Genomic DNA, 11,847 nt, shown 5'->3' with positions numbered 1-11,847 from the left:
CTTGTGAATAACTTCCCATTTGTTAATTCCCTGTGGATTATAATTTAATTATTTAACATTATAAATGGCTTGTAATGGATGCAGGTGACCCTGGCTGCAGCTCCTCGATGCAGTGGGTTATTTTGGTGGATATCCAGTAATTCTACACCTTTATTTGCAAAGGTGTGAAGCATTATAGTGAGTGATGAGTAATACCCCCCCCCCCCCTCTCTCTCTCTCTCTTTCCAAAAAGCAGGCCATAATAGTCTAACTGACCCAGATTACCATGCTGTAATCTGCAGATTACCTTTCTAGATCTGTGACCACTTATGTTTATTTTGGTTGAAGCTGTTTTTTTAATGAAGCCACTTATGATTAACAACATACTCCTTGTAGTGCTGCAGATCAGTGTTTTCATGCATGTTTAATATTGCATTAGCAATATTACAGCTCAGGAAGCCTGTCATAACCAAAAGAAACTGATAACATATAAAAAAAAAATTTAATTAACAGATTTTGGGGAGCCTGAACAGACTGACTTGATGTAAGTTATTAGTATACAACAATAGCTTTAAATAATGAGTGGAACAGACATTTCTGCTGCATTGTTCGCCAATTCCACCATAAAGATGAGGTGCACGGATTGCAGATCCACACTGCGATTTAGCTTGACATCAATTTAAGATACATATTAAACTGAACTGTGCATCCAGCTCATCTGAAGTCCCATTTGCCATGTGACAGTCTGTTTCTTCTGACTATTTAGTGGTCTCTCCATTAGGAGATGCCTGTGTGCCATCGTCTGGACTCTGCTGTTTGATGTACTGCTGCAGCAGGGCGGACAGGTGGGCCGGGTGATGCTGCAGCATGGAGGCTGTGTGGGAGATCATCATCGTCAGCCCACTAACCAGCTCGCCCTGCACAACAGTCAGTGATGGCAGTTTGGAGTAGCTCACAATGCCCTGTGTGCTCAGCAATGTGTTGTCTATGCAGGCTCCTGTGGAGAGATGAGCAGCATGCTGCAGTTAAATCTGTCAAGTTTATTTATTTGGCAGTTACATATTGAACATTAATTAACATAAGTAAAAATACACAACGTAAATTTGCAGTTAGCTTGACAGATGTTTTGCAACTGTGGTCCCTTGGCTGGTCACAGACAAACTACAACACTACATAAATTTATGACAAAAAGGTACGACAATTAAAAGTACAAACTAGAGTAGATTTAAAATCACAGGATTCGCCTTGCATTTCAAGAAAATTTCCCTCTGATGCTCATTTTCAAATCTTAGCGGTTTTGTCCACCTAAAACTCTGTTACTGTGTAAACAAGCGACCATACTCAACAAAATGTTTGATTTTAGTGTCTCAGAATAATCATTTAAACAGGGCCTTAGATCAGAAGGTTGGGGACCTCTGCCTTAGACCACATGCTTTTCAGTGGGATGTAAAAATAGGGCTTTCTGTCTAATTCTAAATATTGATGGAGACTCGTTTTACCCATTAGGGGAATTTAAAGTTGTTCTCAGAGGAAAGCATCTTTGAATTGCTCTTGTTTTTAGTGTGTTTTATTTATTTCTTTATAGATGTAGCCTGCTTTTGCCTTTTAAACAACTTTATATTCTGTATTGTTAGAGTTGTCTTTAACTCAAACTAAATGTTGTTTTGTCTGTCCAAGCAGGTCTCTTTTTTTTAAATGAGACCACATATCTCGGATGGATAAATAAAGGTTAAATTAAAAGTTTAAAAAATTTACACGTTGTGCAGTTGTGACTGAGGTCCCACTTCCTTCATGTAACCCTATGACTGTCTCTTGTCTACTTGCTATAATTTTTTCTACCTGATCATTAACATGATAATTAGCCACAGTTGACTGCTTAATGTCAGCAGCAATTTTCACAAACTTTGAAGTTATTTCAGGCTGTAGAATATATTCATTTGCTTGATGTTCATCTGTCATGCAGTTGCATCCCACTGTCAGTACCGGTGCTGGTAATGGTTCTCAGCTTCAAATTCAGCCAGTTTTCTACTCGAAGCATCAAAGCATTTATCAAAAAATACTTCAGTATTATAGAGTTCCCCTTTGCAAACAGACAGCAAACTTACCTAAGAGAATCATCTGTGGACTGGCCCTTAGAGTCGACAGCATCTCCTTCACCTTCGGGACTTTACTGACAAACAGAACTGTTGAACCGATGAACAGAGGGGCCATGTTGGAGTAAATAGAGTCACTAAGGAATGACCGCATCACCTGAAAATTGAAAGAGTAACAGCAAAATTAAATATTCATTTTAACATTAGTGTAAGATATAAAAAATAATAATTCATGCAGGAAAAACTGCATGTACTTTTAATTTAAATGAATAACCACCTGGGCTGAGCTGCTAAATAAACAAACAGAAGTTCCTGTTGAGGACTCTCAGTTGTACCTGGTTAGGGAAGAACTTGACAAAGATGCCATGTCTATGAAGCCTATGTTTGAGAATGAGCATGTCCTCAAAACTGCTGTTGTTGTTCTGGACCACAGCAATCATTTTATTGTCCTGGAAAACCTTCTTCACCTCCTTCTTCAGGAGTATCACAAACCCACTCTCCTGCTGGAAGCAAAAAAAAAACAATTGTGTCAACGTAAAGCTGCAAACCTCTTAATTAAACCGAGATAGCACCTTCTTGCAATTCAGAAACTTCCTAAATGTTTATATTGTTGACAATTATGTTGTCTGAGGCAGAAGCAAGACCAATAATATTAATACAAGTAAAAATGGTAACCAGCAAAATGTAAGCCTTCTTTAATCTGTTTATCTGCCTTTTCTCATTAGAGAATAAGGTTATTATTTTGCACGACGGATCAGTGAATAAGGTATATTATGAGAATAGTTGCATATACATATCAGTACAACCAATATTACATTAATTTTCAGGTATATGTCAATATAGAAACAAGTAATGCCAATTATGGATTCAGGATTATTTTATTCAAAAGGGAAACGGCTCTTTATTTTAGTAAAGCTAACAGTATTCGAGTTGACAACAGCTCCATCTTTAACTAAAGACATTTAACCCTACACATCTGAAAGTTTGACCTATATAAATGCTCTTATGAAAGCATACAACCATGATGAATGAATGAATGAATGAAAAATACTTTATTAATCCCAAAGGGAAATTCAATATTGTAGTAGTAGTAATTTTTTAGTAAAACAATCACATTAATTAATTAAGGGCTTTGTTCTTCAGCCTGATAGCTGCTGGAAGGAAGGATCTTCTGTATCTCTCTGTCTTGCATCGGACTTGAACAAGCCTCCCACTGAACACACTCTGTTGTTTCGTCACGGCGTTGTGTAGAGGGTGTGAAGGATCTTCCATTATCTTCGTCAGCTTGTACAGAATTCTTTTTTTGATGATCAACTCCAGCGGCTCCAGAGTTACTCCAAGCACAGAACCGGCTTTCTTGATCAGTTTGTTAATTCTTTTCAAGTCTCTGGTTCTGATGCCGCTGCCCCAGCAGATTGCTGCAAAGCTGATTGCACTTTCAACAACAGACGTTTCCCATAACAACCGTTGGAAGAAACGGTTTGAATCGCCATCGTTTTTCTCTCTGCCTCGCTCCTGCCCTGCATCCTCTTCTCTTTCTTTTCAACTCCGTTGGGATTTGAAGTGTTGTTTCACTGATAATCTTGAGTTTGGAGAGTTTTATCAGTTGATCCCGATGGTAAACAAGTCTCGTTGCCATGGAGACTCACAATAACAAGTCTTGCAAAAAAGAAAAATATTCAGAAAAATCTCCCGTATAGCACAGCCTCTGACCAGCGCGAAAAAATCTACCCGAACAGACACAGATTGACAGCTGATGTCTTAAAAAAGACGGCTATATTGCAAAAAATCACAAGTTAAAAACAGAGCTACTACAATTGCTGCTGCCACCTAGCGGCGCATTCTAGAATGATGATATAGCAAACTTTAAATTCTTCTGTTCTGCCTTCTCTTTCTGTGCTCTAGAAAGTAATTTGGCTGTTTCCCTTGCATTCTTTTTCATGTTCCTTTTTTCTTATGTTGAAGGTCCTCCCTGTCTCTCCTATTTAGGTTTTGTTGCAAGATCTCCATGGTATTTCATATATTATATTGCAGGGGTGCCCAAGTTCGGTCCTCAAGATCTACCATCCTGCAACTTTTAGATGCAACCCTTCTCCAACACACTTGAATCAGATGTCATCTGCACGTCATTCAGCTCTGCAGAGGCCTGTTAACGAGCCAGTCATTTGATTCAGGTGTGTTGGAGGGGTTGCATCTAAAAGTTGCAGGATGGTAGATCTCGAGGACCGGACTTGGGCACCCCTGTTATATTGCATTTCTTAGTACAGGAAAAGAAACAGCCAGAACACAGAATCAAAAGGCAGAACAGGAGAATTTAAAATCAGCCATATTGGATCATTGCAGGAGGAACAACCACATCATGGACAAGGACAGAACAAGGATTGTTGGATCGGAGGGAAACAAATTAAAACATTGGATGAAGGAGGCAATCGCGATCAGAATAACAACTCCATAAACTGGGATAGGGAGCGTACATGCTCTCACACCTGGGATTCCCTACTGCAGAGACCACCACATGGAGGGGAGTGTGGCTGTCCCAGCAGATATGATAGGCTTGCTGGGCCAGTCACACCTCCGGAAATCATCTGATAACACGTCAGCAGACGTTTCTGAGGATGGCTGCAGGTGACAGCCAAAACATGAAACCTGAATAGAAGAAAAAACCCTTATAACCCCATTCTTCCTTAAAAAAAAGAAGAGGGGAGCATGGGAATAAACACAAATAATGGGTTGCAATTTCTTGTTCCTTCCCAATTCAAATTGTTAATACAAACTGCGGTTGGCAGCTTTCAGGTTTTCTTATGTACAAACTATATAGAGAACATTGTGTGTGAAAATCACTCAACAACTCAACGTTTTTTATGAGATATAAGTGCAAGAAATCCAGGATAAAAAGTAGCTATTCACACACACACACACACACACAATTTGGGTTTTTTCCCCCAAACAAAAAGTAATTTTAAGTAACATGGGGAGTGGTTTTTGTTCCATTGCTGAATACAGTAAAGGTATTAGTGAGTACTGAGGTTTTTATAGATCTAAAAAAAGTTAGCTGACCATTTGGGGGGATTTTTGTCATCATGAATAATTTTGTTAATGGAGGTTGTTATTTTTTCTTTTTGCTGTGTTTGATATCTGATGTCCATGTGTTTGTATTGTGATATCATCAAGACTTTTAGGTATGCAGCTTTCTTGGCCAAATCACTCTGGAAAAATAGATTTCCTATCTCAATTAAGTTTTATCTGGTTAAATATGGAGAAATTAAATTTTCTATACAAAAAGAGCTAAACTGAATTATTGTAGCTTTCCTACCTAGGTGCACTCTGCAGGTGAAGAGTTGTACTTCACCATGCTTCTGTGGGTAAAATACAACCTCATACAATGTGAGGTGCATCACTGGGTGTAGTTCTTGACAGTTCAGTTGGGCCCAAACACAATTCTGCCCTTTGGCCCTACCCCCTCCAGTTTTCATGCAAAATTGCCCCGTTTTCTTTTTGGAGGTAAAAATTAGCTGTCGTTTAGGCATCCAAAGGACACCCCAGCTCCGTGTTCCCAAAAAGAAAAGGAGCACCTTTTATATGCAAAAATGAAGACTAAGGTCATGGTAAAGAATTCAGACTGGGTGTTAACTTCAGCCCAGTCAAGTCCTTCAAGTATGAAATAAATCCATGAGCCTCACATTTATTTTTGCAGCATTTACACAATGTGACTGGTCACCACTAATCAAGCACAGTTTACCCTCAGATTTTTGTACAATCTATAAAATTTGTCTGCAAACGTAAATTCTGGTCTGAACTCTTGTAGTGTGGTTCAGGCTTTGAGACGTTAAATTTAAAATGTTTTCAAACTGCATGGCATTTCCAATTACAGGATGGATGTTGGTGTGTTACCTTCTGGGCTTGTTTTCTTTGAGAGGGGTAGGCGCCTGGAGGAGGTCCCCGTGGAGGAGGAACGTACTGTGTGACGGCCAGAAGCTTCTGTTTAAGGATGTGAACAGGTTTCCTGTGTCGGGTCACAGCCTTGGACCCATGCCGAACACTCTGTATCAGAGGCAGCCATCCTGAAATCCACCAAGTTTATCTGGTCAGTTCGCTTTGAATGGCAGACTGCTGAGCTAACATCGGCTCTGCATTTTAACAGAGGCGTTGCTAACATAGCTTGACAGCCAGTTCTACAAACATATATAACACATTAATAATTAGCCACAGAAAAATGTTGTTAGAATCAGAGTATTCAGTGTATATTACCCGGTTTCGGTAATAAGTTTCCACACAAGGTCGCCGCCATGTTTAACAGGAAATGTAATTCAGGACGTGACGATGGAACAATGCTGCATTCACGTACGTAGAAGACCTCGAATGTATGAAACTCAGTCCTAAATTTTGTATTTTGTACTATTATTGTATTATGCATGCATGCATAAATAAATAAATGAATAAACAAACAAATAAATAAATGTGCAAAAAGGCAACAGAGTGGCGTGACATAAGATGTACAATCTACTAGAAATTTCTGAGTAAATTATAACAACTATCATTGAAGGCATCGCAACGTATCAACGTCACCTATCAACGTGAGTAAAAGTTGGCATTGCATGCATTTAAATCACATCATTTACTGTACACATAACTCTAAGTATTGTCCATTTTCAAACGGTAAGTGTGTATATATCATTTTATAAGTTGTCTGATCCAGAATTACACATTAATATTAGGTCTATTTGCTTACAAAAGCTTTACGTTTGCATAATCGTTTACGCAAGGGACGATTACGTCAGAGTAATTTTGACAAGCATGAGGCGCATACTCAGTACGAATTTATTGAGGCATTTGAGCCTATTTGGTGGAAGTCTCCCTGCCCCTATCTCCCTAACAGTGGGGAAACACTATATTTTTCCCATGGCTTTCTGCAGGAAATCGACGACAGACAGCACCGACATGGATCTGAGTAGCATGAGGAAGAAGTACAAAGGAGACGAAGACGTGAGTATCACCAAAACTGTGTGAGGGTACGCTTTACTGAGCAATTTAAACATGCTATGTACCTGCAAGGTCATCAAGATTTAAGCTGCATCTATATGTGTATCTTGAGCTTGATATCTATTTAGTACAGCCTAAAATTTTAAGAAAAGCTTCGTTTTGTATTTAAAACGCAGATATGTTGCTTGTCTCCTTCACTCACTGGCTGGGAAATTACTCATTAGGTCTGCATGTAGTTAATGTTAAAGCACAAATGCCCATTTTTTTATTTTGTAATATAAATGGTTGTGTTTTTATCACAGTGCTTTGAGGAGAGTCAGCTTGTGTCTCTGGACCCCATCAAGCAGTTTGGGAACTGGTTCGATGAAGCCACAAATTGTCCTGAGATTGGAGAGCCCAATGCTATGTGCATTGCAACTGCCACAAAGTAGGTAATGCCCCCACCTGAGGTGAAGGGCTTTGAGATTTATTGTCACAGTTTCTCACAGCTGGCCTCACCTGTGTGTTCAGGGAGGGACGTCCATCTGCTCGTATGGTTCTCTTGAAGGGGTACAGCAACGAAGGTTTTCGTTTTTTCACAAACTATGAGAGCAGAAAGGGTTCAGAGATTGTAAGTAATCCATTGATCCACGTCACTGTATGTGACACACATAATGGAGGATGAATTCAACTGACTTAAATTGTTCTTTATTAATACAGAGGAGGAATTAAAAATTTTACAGGCTAAAGGGGGGAAGTCAAATGATTACCAAAAGGAAAAGTAGGCAATTTATTTTTTTAAAAAAACTAAGATGCCAGAAGATTATGCATTTCATCCTAAAGGAATTTCAGCCCACTAGCAGAGAGTTATTGTAAATGTTTTTGCTGTTGGCAAGAATGACCTTATGCACATATTCATGTTGCTGCAAAACTGACAGAACCTTCTGACTGAAAATACACTCATTGACCACGTTATTAGGTAGACATCTGCAATTTCTATTCAACACAAACAGCCAATCACATGGCAACAGCTCTGTTCATTTAGTCATGTAGACATGGTCAAGATGACTTGTTGCAGTTCAAACTGAGAGTCACAATGAGGAAGAAAGTAGATTTAAGTGACTTTGAATGTGGCATGGTTGTTGTTCTGAGTATTTCAGAAACTGCTGATCTACTGGGAAAAGAGAAAATATCCAGTAAGGAGTAGTTTTCTGAACCTTGTTAATGTCAGAGGTCAGAGGAGAATGGGCAGACTTCTTCCCAACTAATGATAATTTGATGACCTCTGGGTTGATTAAAACTAATAAAAATCTGATAAAGTTCTGTCAAATATTCAGACAAAACAAGTGATCTGAAGGTGTCCACGTTGGATCTAAAAGCCTGTGTGGTACATTTCTCAATGTCTTTAGTTATTCAGTTAATGAAATTAAGAATGTTATTGGATATTAGGTTACACAGAATTTCGCTTATTATTTATTTAGTCTTTACATGGTTTTTATTTTATTCTTTGGCTTATGAAATACAATGTGTAATGCCGTCCCTTCACTTGGTATATACTGCAGCATATGAAACAATTATAAAGATGTGTCTAATTTTTATTTTAAATTTTATAAATGATTAAGGCGATTATTTTTCCTCCAGACATTGTGTTGACTTAACGCCTGAGTTTACATCCTTTTATTCTGTTGCTGCATTATGATGATCGGTTTCATGTCCACAGGAGAGCAATCCATACGCATGCCTGGTCTTCTACTGGGAACCTATTAACAGACAGGTATGGAAACTTTAGCATTACTGTAAATTTCTCTTTTAACTATAATATTTAGACATTATTTTCCATAATAATTATGGTTAGTAGATTCGGATCGAAGGCCAGGTGGAGCGGATCCCTTATCAGAGCTCCTGTGAATACTTCCACTCGCGACCAAAGAGCAGCCAGATCGGGGCTGTTGTGAGTCGACAAAGCACTCCTGTTCCTAACAGAGATGTAAGAACCAAAACATAACTGTGTTATGAATAATTTAATGTAATGAAAAAAGCTCAACTTTGTCAATTTCATTCAGTATTTAAGGCACAAAAATGCAGAACTTGTGGAGAAGTACAAGGACACTGAGGTGCCTATGCCGGATTACTGGTAAGCATCACTTTGTTTCTCCATACAAATAACTGATGTTGAAGCTGATGTTGCTTTGGTCCAGTATTTCATGTCTTGTGCAGAGTTAGATGAGAACATTAATTCCACTCTCATATCTGTGAAGCACTAGACCAGCTAAACAAAAATTAGGATGAAGATTGTGTTCAGAGGCAACAACACCAGCCTGCAAAACTCAGTGAAAGGTCTTTAATTTTTATGTTGTATCTCAGTCATTTTAACAGGATGACAAACGTCAATCTACCTTTTCAGACCGGTGTTTTTTTTGTGTGTGATTTAGATTACCATTAGCTCTTGCTTAGCAGCAACTGTTCTACCTTGGATTCACACAACTTACACAGTGACACATTTTCAAGCTGCTCATCACATTTGACAACATTATTGAAATCTACCACACATTACAAATTATAATCATAAGTTGTATAACATGATCATAAGAAACTGTGATCTTGATCAACTGATGATATTCTTACAGATGAATATTATAGCTTCACAAAGAGAACTAATAAAACCCTTACATCTCAAAATATATATTTTTATTATATTAATTTTGTAAAACAATTTAACTGCATATAGTTGTACATTTAGCTGATGTTGTTTTGTATGTTTTATTAAAAATTATGGGCATTTTTCTTATAAATATTAATTTTATTAAAAGTAGACAAACTCATACTTGTTCTGAAATGGAATTTTATTTTGCTTATTGATATTTTTTAATAATTTTTATTCATTTTTATTGTTGTAACATGAAAATTGTCAATTAATAGAGCAAATGTATATGCTGTTCTTTTTTTTTTTTTTTTTTCTTATGCTTTTCATTGTATTTGACTCTATGAATAAATTCATCTCTTGATAATTTACACCCATAGTAATTTCTATAATAGAAGTTAAGCTAGTGTACAGATTTTTTTATTTAATGGCACAGGTTATATTATGTGCTACTAGAAACAATGAGTCACATAAGCATCTTTTCTTTATATGTAACAGATTAAACTACCAATATCTGATAAATTGTTTTTGAATAGTTTTGTATAATTTTCATTGCACTAAAAGTAGTTTAAATATTTCACGTTTAAAGCTTTTGAATTATGTTGACTAAAACATTTAAGTTGCATTTATATTTTGTTTATTTGGGGAAACGAAGCTTCCAGTTGTTTTTAAAAGTAAAACAAAAACAGTTGTGAAATAAAAAGTAATAAAAAGTCAAATAAAAAGTAGCTTTGATAGCAGTCCATTTCTTTAATTCATATTAGCTTAAGGTGATTAAGTGAAAGTCTCCCAGTGGTAGTTGCTAGCAGTTAGTGACTCTAATCATTTCCAGTCTTGATGCTAAGCAATTCTCCAACTGGACTACAGCTATATTTGCATCTTCTTCATCATATAAATTAAAAGATGTCCCATCTCCTGATTCTTCTGTCTGAACCATCCTGATCCATGTTGTGTTAACAGGGGCGGCTACATCGTCAAGCCTTATCTGATTGAGTTCTGGCAGGGTCAGACCAACAGACTTCACGACCGCATCGTTTTCACCAAGATGACAGACGGAGAGAAACTGGGAGAGTTTCAGCACGAAGCAGAGGGAGGCTGGGTGTACCAGCGATTGTCCCCATGAAAATTAGACTCTCCTGTGAGAAAGTAGATTATCATGTGATCTAGAAAAATCAACCTCATTTGAAATAACCAACATTTTAAATTTACTGCTGGAAACCATTTGGTGTTCGTATAATAGATGCAACTGTGCATAGGATGTCTCAACATGCCAGACGTCGCTGTAATGTCTTTGAACCAAACCACGTGTGCAAGCAGTGTAACACAACCTGACTGTACTGTGCAGCTTTGCATTCTCCATGTATTATGAAAGGAAACGAGGAGAGTGCAACGACCCACACAGGAGAGTAAATTTCACCTGGTCCCATCAGATAATAATTGACAGTTTGGTTGTTTAATTGTGTCTTGGTTGACCATTAGGGCAAACTGTGTCTTATTTCGTAATAAAAAATTATCTTTACTGAGAAGAAGACTTTCAGTTTCTCTCCATAACTTTCATTGTTTTACAGGTCTGTTGTTTTGTAATGTGCTCAGAACCTTGTAAAAGCAACGATATGTTATTGTTTGCTAAATTTACAGAAAATGGAGACAGTGTTGTGTCCAGCTGGTTTCTAGAGATTTCTGTTAAAGCAGGAATTTATTTAACTCCAAATAAATACTAAATTATTTAGTAGGTAAAAATAATTCTCTACACCTGTTACAGGTTGTGTTTAATGATGCTTAAATGTTCTGTTTTGGCACAGAGCTGGTAACTCAGACATGTTTTAGTGCTCAGTTCATTGTTAAAGGTGTTTTACTGTACTGTTACAGTCGTGTGTGTAAACTGGAGGGCAAAAAGAACCAGTTTCCACTTGTGTCCATAAAATCCTTAAAAATCAGGGTGGTGCAACTGATGACAGACTGTTTATTGTAAAGACATCATAATCCAAATCTGTACTTGATCCATACTTTACTGCTGGAAACAATATTCAAAGTTTTTGTTTAATTGTTTTCCTGTTATACCTAATTTACTTTGTAAAGATAATTTTGCTCATTCAGGCAAGAGAAACAATGAATGAGTCTTAAATGTTTTGAAGAGCTAAACCCTATCTCTATTTTTTTTCTATTTAATTATCG

The 11,847-nt window shown here is 37.4% G+C and overlaps 2 protein-coding genes across 3 annotated transcripts; one reads left to right on the top strand and one right to left on the bottom strand.

The window, feature by feature from the left end:
• Positions 1-384: 384 nt before the first annotated feature.
• Positions 385-6,400, bottom strand: mrpl10 (mitochondrial ribosomal protein L10). 2 transcript variants are annotated; one of them, XM_041973982.1, is made up of 5 exons: positions 6,321-6,400; positions 5,964-6,133; positions 2,408-2,575; positions 2,085-2,229; positions 385-976 (listed from the first exon to the last, which is right to left on the bottom strand). In XM_041973982.1, exons 1-5 carry the CDS (start codon positions 6,358-6,360, stop codon positions 738-740), a joined length of 762 nt encoding a protein of 253 aa, XP_041829916.1. In that variant the 5' UTR covers positions 6,361-6,400; the 3' UTR covers positions 385-737. The 2 variants fall into 2 exon arrangements, with proteins under 2 accessions (XP_041829916.1, XP_041829917.1); XM_041973983.1 differs by having other exon boundaries at positions 2,408-2,572.
• Positions 6,401-6,856: 456 nt separating this feature from the next.
• pnpo (pyridoxamine 5'-phosphate oxidase) lies at positions 6,857-11,600 on the top strand. The gene is made up of 7 exons (XM_041973980.1): positions 6,857-7,055; positions 7,355-7,479; positions 7,563-7,662; positions 8,752-8,805; positions 8,890-9,018; positions 9,095-9,165; positions 10,633-11,600. The coding sequence occupies exons 1-7, from the start codon at positions 6,867-6,869 to the stop codon at positions 10,793-10,795; spliced, it is 831 nt and encodes a 276-aa protein (XP_041829914.1). The 5' UTR covers positions 6,857-6,866; the 3' UTR covers positions 10,796-11,600.
• Positions 11,601-11,847: the final 247 nt, after the last annotated feature.

Source organism: Melanotaenia boesemani, chromosome 21, assembly GCF_017639745.1.
Source record: "Melanotaenia boesemani isolate fMelBoe1 chromosome 21, fMelBoe1.pri, whole genome shotgun sequence".
Taxonomy (NCBI): Eukaryota; Metazoa; Chordata; class Actinopteri; order Atheriniformes; family Melanotaeniidae; genus Melanotaenia; species Melanotaenia boesemani.
The sequence above is the reverse complement of the archived record's forward strand: the minus strand, read 5'-3'. Positions and strand labels throughout refer to the sequence as shown.